Raw genomic sequence first — 11949 nt, 5'->3', positions numbered from 1 at the left:
ACAGACCTAATGCAGCAAATGCAAGCCCCATAACTCTAGACCATGGCCTAATTTTAAAGCAGGAGGTTGGGAACAAAGCAGCTGTAGCTTCGTTTGCATTCAGTCGGCTTCCTGGACCTTCCTGGTCTCCCTCCCTTCCCCTCTCTCCTCACCTGTCTGGGGATGTAGAGCTACTCCTCCAGCTGACATGGTCCTTGAGAATTTAGGGGGGAAAATAAGCTAAGACGGTTGACTACAAGAATATCTCCCACACGGTTCCCTGGGGAACTGGGTAACCAAGATTAAGTTTAAAAAGTTAAACAGTGGATTATCGTGGTCTCGTTAAATACAAGCTGACTTAAATCTTTAGCAAATAAATAGTCCAGCCTGCCATGGAGGCACCAACTCACTCTGGTCTGGAATTAGCAGACAGGGATTGCCAGTGACCTTTTTTTCTCTCTGGGCTGTAGAACAGTTGATTTTCTGCTTTGTCTAAGTAGACCCGATGTTTTGAATCATCTTCTCATGGTGTTCTTCACTCCATGCCAGCTTAGTTTAAGAAAATTCCCATGAGAGATACATTACCCTCTTCTCTAGAGCAGTGTTAGCAAGCCCTGCCTCCCCATCCCCCACCAACAGCCTTCATCTTTGCGGACCTTAACTTTAGTGCCCACAGGAGGCACAAACTAGGTACATAACGCTGCTGGTGTCTCTTGCCTATCTTCCACCCCTTGCATTCGACTTTGAGATCCTGATACTAAGATCCTTAGAGTTCCTAGGTGGGCTTGCTTAGTCTTGCCTATGGCAAGCAGCAGCTGCGTTATCTGGGAGGAACCCTTAGGTTGCGGTTTGCTGATTCTTCGAAGTGACAGTTCGCAGCCATATTTTAGGAGGTGTCAAAATGGCTTTCCCTCTTTCCTTGCCTGATTCTTTGAAGTGTAGGCTCCATGATGTTCCAGAAGAAGAGGAGAGGCCTGGAACTTGGGGCTGGGTGGGATAGCACTTGCTTAGCATACAAAAGGCTCTAGACTTGATCCCCAGCAAAGAACATCAAAATGGACACTCCTCTGGACATTTCAGCGCCTCTAGTGGAGGGTGCACCCGGACCTTCCGAAGGAGATTCTTCAAAGTGCCCCCTCAGTCACTTGTGACAGCAGATGAACAGACTTCAAATCCCTTCTAATAAGGTTTGGCTGAGATTTCCCTGAGTTGGTGAAGGATAATCCTCCTGGAAAGGGAACTGAAGTTAGAGTTAAGGTAGAAACAATCTTTTTAGGGAAATGCTACTTTGAACACTTTCCGCTTTTATTGTTCATTTGATGGTTTTGTTTTCTTTGTTGAGTTTTGGTTTTGTTCTGTTGACAGTATCTTGCCATGTAGCCCAGGCTGGCCTCAAACTCACACTCCCCCTCCCATGCCCAGTTTTCAGTTCAAATTTGAAGCAGAAGCAAAAAGAAATAAATGCTTTCCATAAAAGACATCCCTGAACTGGGGCTTATGTGGGACCCGGGTGTCCAGAGCAACGCACACGGGGAGGGGAGACCTGTTCACTAGCATAAATTTATCAGCCTGCCAGAGTCTAGTCGGATACGGGGGCAGCAGACAGAGCAAGGAACTCTATAAAGTCCCGGGGCATCTGAACCCACAGTCACCTGGAGGTAGAGAGGACCAGGAAGTGGTAGAAAGAGGTAGTATGGATTCTGTGGACAAAGAAAAGATGCTCTAAAGACATCTTTCATCCTTCTACAGAAATCTAGAAAAACCAATAGCTGTTTACCCTGTTCTTAATACTGCAGGAGACAGGTGTTCTATTAACTTATCCTTACGGTATTTACAGCTGAAAAGATTATCTCTGCCTAGCTAACTCTTACCAATTCAAGTTAAATGGTGAATAGCAGAAAGATAATCTATCCCCCCCCCTTATCACTTAAATTAGGGCCTTGTAAAGTAACCAGGATAGGGCATCCCAGTGAGGGACAGACCACATTCTGCCATTTTATTCTAACCTGGAATTAAAACCCTTCCTCCTGTCTCTTTACCACAAAAGGGAAAAACGGAACTTTATTTCCAGTGGGAAATTTCCAGATTTCCCCACTTTCCCATCTCACTCAGATGGATGGAATTCTATTTCCATTGGAAAAGGAGGTTTCTGTGGCATCGGACCACAGGCATGGCTTCCAAGGACAAGGCACATGAGGAGGCCATTTCTCTAAACTGCATCCTTTCCCAAAACGTATCAATTCTATTATGTTATCAGCAATTCCAAAGTCTCATCTCATCTGACCCTTTGACCCTAGAGGAAATCTCAGTGGGAGCAACAGTCAACAGTGAACTCACTTCCCATTTCCTAAAGCCAACCTCCCATAATCCACGACTATCCGGAGGGAGCAAGGTCCCTTCCAGCAAAACCAGCTAAAATCTCCTGCTGCCCCTCACGGGTCCAGGATCGGAGCAAGGTCCGTCATGCTCCTTGATGGGCAAGCTGAACGGAGCTGGGCCAAACCTGTTCCCTGTGTAAACATTAACAGAGTAACAGCCGGCTTGGGTTCTCTGTGGAACTGTCCTCTCTGCACCTTGGAATGTGACAATTATTAAGATCTCAGAGAGTGACCTCCCCCAAGAGTAAGCCGCCCAGGCTTCCTCAAGACCACTCCTGGCACCATCCATACAATTGACGTTGCCGGAAGCTTAGGCCAAGAAGGGTGGGGGTTTTGATGAGGATGTTTTTATTTACCCTCTGCACTCTTTGGTTGCACAGCATGGGTTTTGATGAGTTGAGGAGAATACTGGTAAATTTTCCAGATTTCCCACCCTCCCATCTCACACAGATGGATGGAATTCTATCCCCTTGGAAGAAAGATGTTTCTGTGGCAACAGGCCACGGGCATGATCTCCAAGGACGGTGAGCACCTTTTGGGGACTGTCATAACTGGGGGAAGTGGGCACTACTGACAGCTAGGTAGGAAGAGGCAAACGATGCTTGTAGACACAGGGCACCACACAGGAAGGCCCAAGAACAAAGAGTGAGCCCATCCCAAGTGTCCTTAGAGCCAAGGCTGAGAAGTGATAAGTCTGTTCTCCCTCCTCTAAAATGAGCCTCTCTGACTGGGGACTTCTGAATATCCCCCTACAGTCTACACCAGACCCTCAGCCCCAGGAAGACTACCACCACTCACTGCTAGTACATGGTATATGCTCAGGCTGAGAATGGAAAGGGAAAACAGCCAACAGTTCTTGCCTAACAACTCTCTGAATTAACATCTAAGCCAGATGTGGTGGTGGTGCAAGTCTCGAGTCCTAGCTACTCCAGAGGTTGACTCTAGAGGATCCCCTGAACCCAAGTGAGAGATCAGCCTGGTAACATAGCAAGACCCTGTCCCTCAAAAACGAAAACAAAACAAAAATACCTACTGAATTAAATGTATTGAATTAATATTTTGAAGCAAGAGAATTAAACTGGTCTTACTTTAAGACGGTGAAGCCTGCTTATATTTCAATGGAAATTTTAAATGCTAACATCAGAATGTAAATCCAATGATGCCGGAGAAAGGATGGGTTGGAGGCCATGCTGGTCTCCCTAGAGGAATCCTGAGAAAGAAGCCCACCCCAGAGGCTATGAGAACACAGTATGGAGCCCACCTTGTGTGTTATTTTTAAACCTTTACTTCTTACCAAACCACTTCCTTTCAGTAGGTATATATACAAGATGCCCCAAAGTCTTCACACGTTGCAGGCCTGGGTTGAAGTTTAGGATGATTGCCCCCAGACCCCGTATGTGAACCAACCATACACACACTGATCTATTTTCCACTACCCCCAGGAACCTCCAGGATCTCAACAACTTGACTCAAATATGCACTGCACAAAGATTTCAACTCCAGCTTTATAGTTTGTGAACCTGACCCCAAATGCTATGTTCAAAACCAACCATGACTCTCTACACTGTACTGCTTTCAGAATCATCAGAGCTGGACTCTATCAAAGCCCAGGGTCCACCTGAATACGTCATCCAACCACATACCCAACCCGGAGCCATCCAGTGAGCAGCCATCCTTTCACCCACAGAGGATGCCGGCTATCCTGATTGGCCAATGTCAGCGTAGCCTTTCTCGGGACTCTTATCAATAGCATCCCTGTGAGGTCTCAGTATCTATTGCCTTGGCCCTCCCTGCGTCTCATTTGGAGTTTTCAGGGCACGAGTGTCCCCATGACTAAGCTCCTCTTTCCTCCCCTTCCAGGAGGCTGCGTGTGCTTACGTGTTGCTTGTGACCGCTGTGTACTGGGTGTCTGAGGCGGTGCCTCTCGGAGCTGCAGCCCTCGTGCCTGCCTTCCTCTACCCGTTCTTCGGCGTCCTCCGATCCAGTGAGGTTAGACCCTTCATGACCCAACCCTGTGCTCAGGTCTGCTGGACCGGTGAAGGAGGCCTCAGAGGACAGGAGAATTCATAAGCACGGGGCCGGGAGGAAAGACTCCTGAGCGCTAGGCTTTGTATCTGCTGCTCCAGACCCTGAACTCTTCCCCTTCTGCCTTTACCTTCAGCTCCTTAAAACTGCTCAAAACTTGCCACTTCCAGGAAGCCTTCCTTCCCTGACTAAACACAGACAATTGCTCCTTATATTTGAAGTTTTGTTTTTGCTTTTAAGACAGGGTCTCGTTATAGAGCCCTAGCTTGCCTAGAACTCAGTAGTTTGGCCCTGAATTCATAGAGCTCCACCTGGTTCTGCTTCCCAAGTGCTGGATTAAAGGCATATGCCTCTATGGCTTTCTGATTTGTACCTACCTATAGGAGACAACAGTTGGTCTGTTTCGGTGTATGTCCTTCCAACTGCACCCACACAGGCAGGAAGCAGGGCTCCCGTCTGCTGGGCTTCCCTCCTATAATTGAGCTCACATGAAGGAGGTACCCAATTGTTGACAGGGATTTCCTCCCCCTCTAAGGCAAAACCACCCATTCCTGATTCTTCCTCTCCAACTCCAGATCACTGCATGATCTCTTTGCCCACAGCCGGCCCTCTCTGTTCACTTTATAGCATTCGGCAAAGCTCAGACTGAAACTGCTGGTGACAACCCTGGGTTGTGACCAAATATCATGACAAAGCCTACATACAAACCAACAAACACCACCACCAACAACAAAACCCTGCAGGGCGGGAGGAGGTGAATGGTGAGCCTCTTCCTTATCATCCGGCTCTATGAGGGCGCTGATCTTCTCCTAGGATATCTGATGAGGAATACTGAAGTGGGCAGGGAAGATGCACAGGAGGCGAGCAGGGAGCAGGTGACTGAGTCCTAAGAACTGGCACCACATTAGAAGTGCCACGCTCGCCCATTATTTAATACAGAAAACTCTCAAGATTTCTAGGAAATGGGTATCAATGGCTCCAATCTCCACGGGAGGAAAGGCTTAGAGAATTAAATGTAGCCCAATCGTACAGTAGAAAATGGCAGGCTGTACCTATGACACTGCAAAGCCTGTTCTCGTATTCGCTCTACCAGACAAAGAAAGTTCCTAACATATATAGGCCTGCGATGGTGTTATCAATTGCTAGGAATTGTGGGCATCTCTCTCTGTGCTATGAGGAAGAGTGAAGCTGGCCTAAACCTTGAACAACAGAACACTCTTTATTTTTTTTTCCAATTAGTCATTTATTCTGCTGGTTCTTTTTTTAGTATTAATTATTTATTTATTCATCATTCTGATTGCAGCTTCCCGTTCTTCCTCTCCTCCCAGGCCCTCCCTCCAATCTTCCCTCCCCTCCATCTACCCTTTCTCCCCTTCTTCTCAGGAACAGAGCCTTGGCATATCAACCAGCCCTGGCATAGCAAGTTACACTAGGCTCATCTTCTTCTAGACAAGGAGCCCAGTTAGGCGGAAAGGATCCAAAGGCAGGCAATGTAGTCAGAGACAGCCCCGCTGCTTCCACTGTAGGCCCCATGGAGGCCCAGTTGGCCTAGCCCCATCCCATGCATGCTCTCTGACAACAGAGCATTCTTGAAAGTTCCCTTGATGGCTGTATTTGGTCACCAGTAGAACAACTTCTCTTCCTATGAGATAAAATTGACTGACCCGTTTTTGTTAGTTTGCCTTAGGTTTTTTTTTTTTTTCCTTTTTCTATGAGGGGTCTAATAGTGATCATAGCCCACGGAAGCTGTGAAACAAGTTTGTGTCCTTACAGATACGTATGTAACATGGATAGAAGAAGAGGGCACATACAAAATCCAGTCAGTGAGGCAGCTAGCTGCTCAGACTCCCTCCCCCCTTCTTTTATGAGTGAGAAGAGAGATGGAGTTCTTGTCTGTGTCTAAAAGAGCGATCAACCTTAAAGACAACTTTTCTCAGGAAAAGTGTACAAACTTGTTCTACATGTTTCTTTCTAAAATTGTGGAACCAGAACTTCATGGGGTGAGGGAAAGGGGAAAGAAGTTGGGCAACAGCTATCCAAGGTCCACCCCTTTGCATCGACAGAAGGCCAACCTAAGAGGGAGACTCTTTGGAGGCAATGGTTTGGGAATGGGGTTTTTTAACTTGAAAGAAATAGCCTTCTCGTGTGTGTGTGTGATTAGGTATTGCTGTTTCTGGGAGGGTGGGAAGACCTGTTTTATCATTTGAGGTGGAAATATTAATCCACCCATGCCTTTAGGTGGTCTGACAGGTCTATTTAGCAATTGGGGTATAAGGAACAGCTTAATCCAAATATGGTATGTTCAGCTGACCTTAGCTCAGATTAAAGGAAAATGCCAACAGGATAGAGGACCTAGGCGACGACAGCCTTGTGGGCCAGCTAACTGCAGCAGAATCATCCATTCCGTCCTCTCTAGGTACGCCCTTACACCAGCATCGTGGCTCACAGGGAAAAGCGAGGTATTTCTCCCCAGGAGCCTCCAAGTCACCCACACATGCTGTTCCTAACCCTGCTCCTGCTCCACCCTCCCCTTGTGGAGACTTGTCCCTTCTGTCCCTCCCCCTTTAAAGCCCTGTGACTCAATTATACTCTGGTAAAATGTTTCTGAAGTCTTCACCGAAGAGTAGTTCCCTTCCCTCTGAGCTATCTTGAGATTTTCATCAAGATGGTATATGCCATTTTCTAAGTGGTATATAACAGATGTAGCCCTTCTGTAGACACACATTCTCTAGGACTTGCAGTGTCTCGGGGGCAGGGGTCTGTGTGTGTCCCAGAGCCCTCGGCTCGGGCCTCGGTTCTCAGTTGCTGTTGCTCCTTGGGGATAGAAAAAGCCTGGTCTCCATGAAAGCCTGTGAATGGGGTCGGTCAGGGCCTGAGCCTGCAGCTTTTGTCCTTCATACCATTCACTTGGGATTCTGAGGTCTATCTTCCATTCAGCATGGTACAGTACCCACAGGGTGATCAAAGTAAATACGCCATTTCTGCCCACTCAAGTCGCATTTCTGGCCCTCCTGAGTTCCCCTCGGCCTGAAGCTGTTTATAGGAGTCAGAGCGCTGGAGAAAACCAGAACCAGTCCAATAGGAGGATAGGAGAGCTATAGCTGTAGATACAGACACAGAAAGAGATGGCTTTGTTATAAGGAATTGCCTCCACATGCTGCTAAAACTTTCATGACCAGTTTCTGCTGCAGGAATCCCAGGGGGACACTGAGTGTGAGTGGTGTGAGCCCAGTAACCTGAGGACCAGGGCAGCTGGTGGCATAAATCTCAGCCCAGGAGCAGAAAATAAGATGAGAGGTTCAGGCCACAGAGCTGGGAAAAGGGGCTTCTTTCCCCACCTGTTCGCTTTATGCCAGGCTCCATGGAACATCATCTCCCGGTACTGTGTTCTTTAATCTAAAAGCCACAGTTTTCCACCCTTGTTTTATAGAGGAGCAAACTGCAGCTCAGAAAGGTTAAGTAACTTACCCAAGGTTGCCCAGCTAGTAAGCCATAGAGCCAGGGCTTGTGTCTAGGGGGATGTAATTCTAAAACCTGAACTCTTGGTCCCTGGGCCATCTGTACCAAAAACTTCAATTTAGTTAATAAATGATGGGGACAGCACCTCAGTGTGCATAGGGAGCTCTTCCAGAGGTGAGTTGGCCAGAACATCAGAGATCTGGATCCTGAAAAGCATGAGGAATGGAGAACGATTTAGGGAGACATGTTTTCTGGCTTCAGTGCCTAGTGTGGCGGGCTCAATCTAAACTAACCAGTGACGGGGGCTAGAAGGAGCTCCCCACCATAAGTACCAAGTGTAAGGGAACCTCAGGAACTGACTGCTGAGCACAGTCCTCATATTTCTGTTCCAGAAGGTTCGAGCCAAATGACCACATCAGGGACACTAGACTAGAGATGGACTTCGTGCCTTGGCAGATGATCAGACACTAACGTCTCCTTGACTTTAGGATTCTGCCATTTAATTTTTGACTAGGTCTTTGTGTCTAGCCTAAGCTGCCCTCAACGATCATCCTTTCTCTGCCACCAGAGAGCTGAAATTACAGAGCGGCATTGCAAACATTCTCCCCATACCTCCTACAATTGTCCCATGTGCACCCAGTAACACCTCCCTCTGCTGGTGTTTGCATTTCATTCTGTTTGTTTGGACTCCACTGTGATTCTTACTGACCTTAGATTTGTTTTAAAAGTCCTCTCACCCTTACTACGGGGAAGCCCAGGCACAGAAATTACTTCTGATAGTATTTGCATGTTCTGGCTGTACACAGCCCCCCTCTGTCACCATCCTCTCCCATCAGTGTGCCAGTGTTCCTGCACGGCAAGCCACTGGGGCAAGCCTCACTCAGATTCGAGGTCCTGCCAGGACAAGAGAGACAGGAGGCGACCCCGACTGGGATAGCAACGCTGTCCTGCTGGAGTCTGATGTCATCAGACTAGCAGTCCTGCTAGCTCCCAGTCTTTCTGACCCTCTGGACGCCTGCCTATTGTACAAACCCTGGCTATCTCTGTTTGTTCAACCCTGGAGGCATTCCCCGCCCCACTCTCAAGGCCAGAAAAGCCTCTGTTCCTCTTGGAGGCTGACTCTTCCCCAGCATGCAGGCCCTTCAGGGATGCGGGCTGCAGATCAGGTGTGTGGGATGCAAAGCAGGTGGAACATCTGCCATAAACTCAGCCTGCCCATCAGCCTCAGCTGGACTTCATGTCCAGACTTGATGGAAAGCTGTGTAGACTCTGTAGCCCTTGAGGCTAACTTCATGTTTCTGTGGAAGGAACAACTTTCTCTGAGCCAACACCAGACCAAACTTCATGCCTGGCCTAGGAGCCCAGCCTCTGCCTCAGCCTCCCTACTCTGAGCACTTCACACAGTCCCAGATCAGAAGCTGGAGACTAAGGTCAAGATCTCCAGCCACACAGAAGCTAGGACCAGCTTTGAAGTCCCCTGGATATCCACCTAGGTCTTCCTGCTAAGGAAGAGTTTTACATTTTTTTTCTTTAATTTTTTTATGTATGTGTGTATGTGCATATGGCTGGTGAGTCTATGTGCATGCAGATGCCCTTGAAGCCAGAGTTTTGTCAGATCCCCTGGAGCTAGAGTTATGGGCAGTTGTGAGCCACCTGATGTGGGTGCTAGAAACTAAACTCACGTTCTCCAGAAAAGCAGCAAATGCTCTTTACCACTGAACCATCTCTCTAGCACCACCCCCCAATATTTTTATAAGCAACAATACCTTTTCTCTCCTTTCTTTCTTTCTTTTTTTTTCTTTCTGTAGTTCTTCATTTATTTGTTAACTGGCTAGGGAACTTACTATGTAGCCCAGGCTGGCCTCAAACTTTTAATCCTCCTGCCTCAGTTGGTATTACAGATGTGTGACACTAGACCTGACTCAGTACCTTTTCTTTAAACCCAACCTTAAGACACTCAGTATACAGAACAGGAGAAAGAGCAAGGCCTACTCAGATAGGGAATGGGAGCCTAGCGTACTCATTGCTTGGACTGATCTCTGATTCCTTCCTTCCCGTGACTGTCCCTAGAATTTGTGGCAAAAGTGTGTTCCCAGGAAGGAAGATCGGGTGATGAGAAGGAGCTGGAGCCCCTGCAGGGCATTCTCAGTGTAATGATGTCACACCCTGTGGGGAATGGCAGAGAGAGGGGCAGACATGGCTGCCCGTGGTGTCTTCCTTAGACATTAGCCAGGGTGTGTACTGTCCCTGGCTTTGACAGGAATCAGTGTTAATGGAGAGCTGAGTCAGGCATCCAGTTCTGGGTCTAACGCAGATGAGTCCTGTGGCATCAGACCTTATGCACCCTAAAATAACTATGAATGCAGTCCACCATAAAATGTACACTGGGGCTTAGTGAGTTAGAGAACTTTCTGGGGAGGCAAGGGGATTTGAATTCAGATCTCCAGCACCTATGAGGTGTGGCTGCAGGTGTCAGGAACCCTCGTACTGGAGGTAAGAGAAAGGTGGGTTTGGGGAACTCGATGGCCAGCCAACCTGGTGAAAATAAAAATAGCAAGCTTTGGACTCAGTGAGAATTTTGCCCACATTGTAAAACCTGCCAAATTTGAAGTACCTACCCCACCCTCCCATGGGCACTGTGAGGTCCTCGTGCTGTTCTCAGTGTGAAAGTGCCTATCACGGAGCCAGCTAACTGGCAGGAACAAGGAGTTGGCCATCTGTCCACCCCCTCAGGAGGCTTGCCCCAAGAGAGGTTAAAGCCCACATTCTTTGTGATAAAAACAGCAAGATGAAGTTATATCTGGATTTCCATTCTCAGACTTCTTGGAACACAGTCACAATCTCCTTCCTCCCAGTAAAAGAAAAAAGTTAAAAATTAATTAAAGTGATACTTCATAGTCCTCTTCCCACACACACACTTACACATTATACATAGGGACTATGTCCCAAGTCTCCCTGGGGTTGCCTAGAAACATGGAGCATCAAATGCTAGATAAAGTATGTCACTTGGTGCCCTGCAGTTTTGTCACAGAGATCCAGAGTTCCTGTGTCCTTCTGGAGCTCAAGTCTGACGCCACCTTTATCTCACTCCACTCCTTGCCTTAAGATTGCCATTAACTATGAGTCATGTGAACAGGGGTGCTACAATACACCAGTGATTCTAATGACTAATATAGCTATTATATGGCTGGTAGGAGAATAGCCTATACAGAGTAGATACATGGGGATAACCCATGTGCCAAATAGGAGGCAGGAGAGTTCATACTCTTCTAGAAGGGTACGATTTAAAATTTAGGGATTGTTTCTTTCTGGAATTTTCCATTTAATATTTTTTTTCAACCACTCTTAGCCTTGGGTCACTAAAACCACAGGAAAGTAAAACTGCAGGTAAAGAGGTGGCTGTGTCCAGGTAGTAACCAGTAGATCTGTGTCCAGGGTAAGTAATATTCCAAGCTAACTAAAGTCTCATCTGCAATTCCCTAACAAAAGGCTAGTCAACAGGCATTCTGTAGTCCCCAAGGTTGATAGCTCTTTCAGAGAATTCCCTCTTGCTGAGGGAACCTGGGGGGATCTCTTCCAGGTCTGGCCTGTCCCTCCTGACATTTTCTTGTTTCCTTCATTTGCTTGTGCTATCCTACCAGAGCCCTAGCCTCACTCCCCACACCCTGGCTTTGAGTTCTTTTCCTTCTTTGATAGGTACTTCTTGCTGATCCTGTCTCAGGGCCCAGCTGTTCTCTCTCACTCAAGGCCACTGAGGCCATAACTATTATTTAGTGAGTTATGTATCTCTGCTGTTGCTATTTCATAGGCCAGAGTGACCAATATGGAATCCATTAGCTAGCCCTGGAGCCTGCAGCTCCTGGGTGAGACAGGTGGGAATGGGGCAAGGATAACAGCTACATGCCAATCTCCAGAACCTAGGCTCCTCACTATACCCCTCTGTGATGGCATCTTGTCAAGGGGACCCATCTCTTCCAAAACGCAACCTCCAAATACTTATTCACTCCAAGGTCAAGAGTGTAGCACCAGCCGGGTGGTGATGGCACACGCCTTTAATCCCAGCACTTGGGAGGCAGAGGCAGGCGGATTTCTGAGTTGGAGGCCAGCC

At 47.6% G+C, this 11949-nt stretch overlaps 1 protein-coding gene across 2 annotated transcripts in view; it reads left to right on the top strand.

Moving 5' to 3' along the window:
* Slc13a4 (solute carrier family 13 member 4) overlaps positions 1 to 11949 on the top strand; it is a 40454-nt gene that overhangs the window by 1371 nt on the left and 27134 nt on the right. The window contains exon 2 of one of the 2 annotated variants that reach the window (XM_031381534.1): positions 4218 to 4346. In XM_031381534.1, coding sequence (XP_031237394.1) covers positions 4218 to 4346 — 129 coding nt within the window. The remainder of the gene's footprint in view (positions 1 to 4217; positions 4347 to 11949) is intronic. The other variant, XM_031381535.1, reaches the window with a different exon arrangement.

The sequence above is a fragment of the Mastomys coucha genome, unplaced genomic scaffold (genome assembly GCF_008632895.1).
Source record: "Mastomys coucha isolate ucsf_1 unplaced genomic scaffold, UCSF_Mcou_1 pScaffold20, whole genome shotgun sequence".
Lineage (NCBI taxonomy): Eukaryota > Metazoa > Chordata > Mammalia > Rodentia > Muridae > Mastomys > Mastomys coucha.
This window is presented reverse-complemented; position numbering and strand designations above follow the sequence as displayed.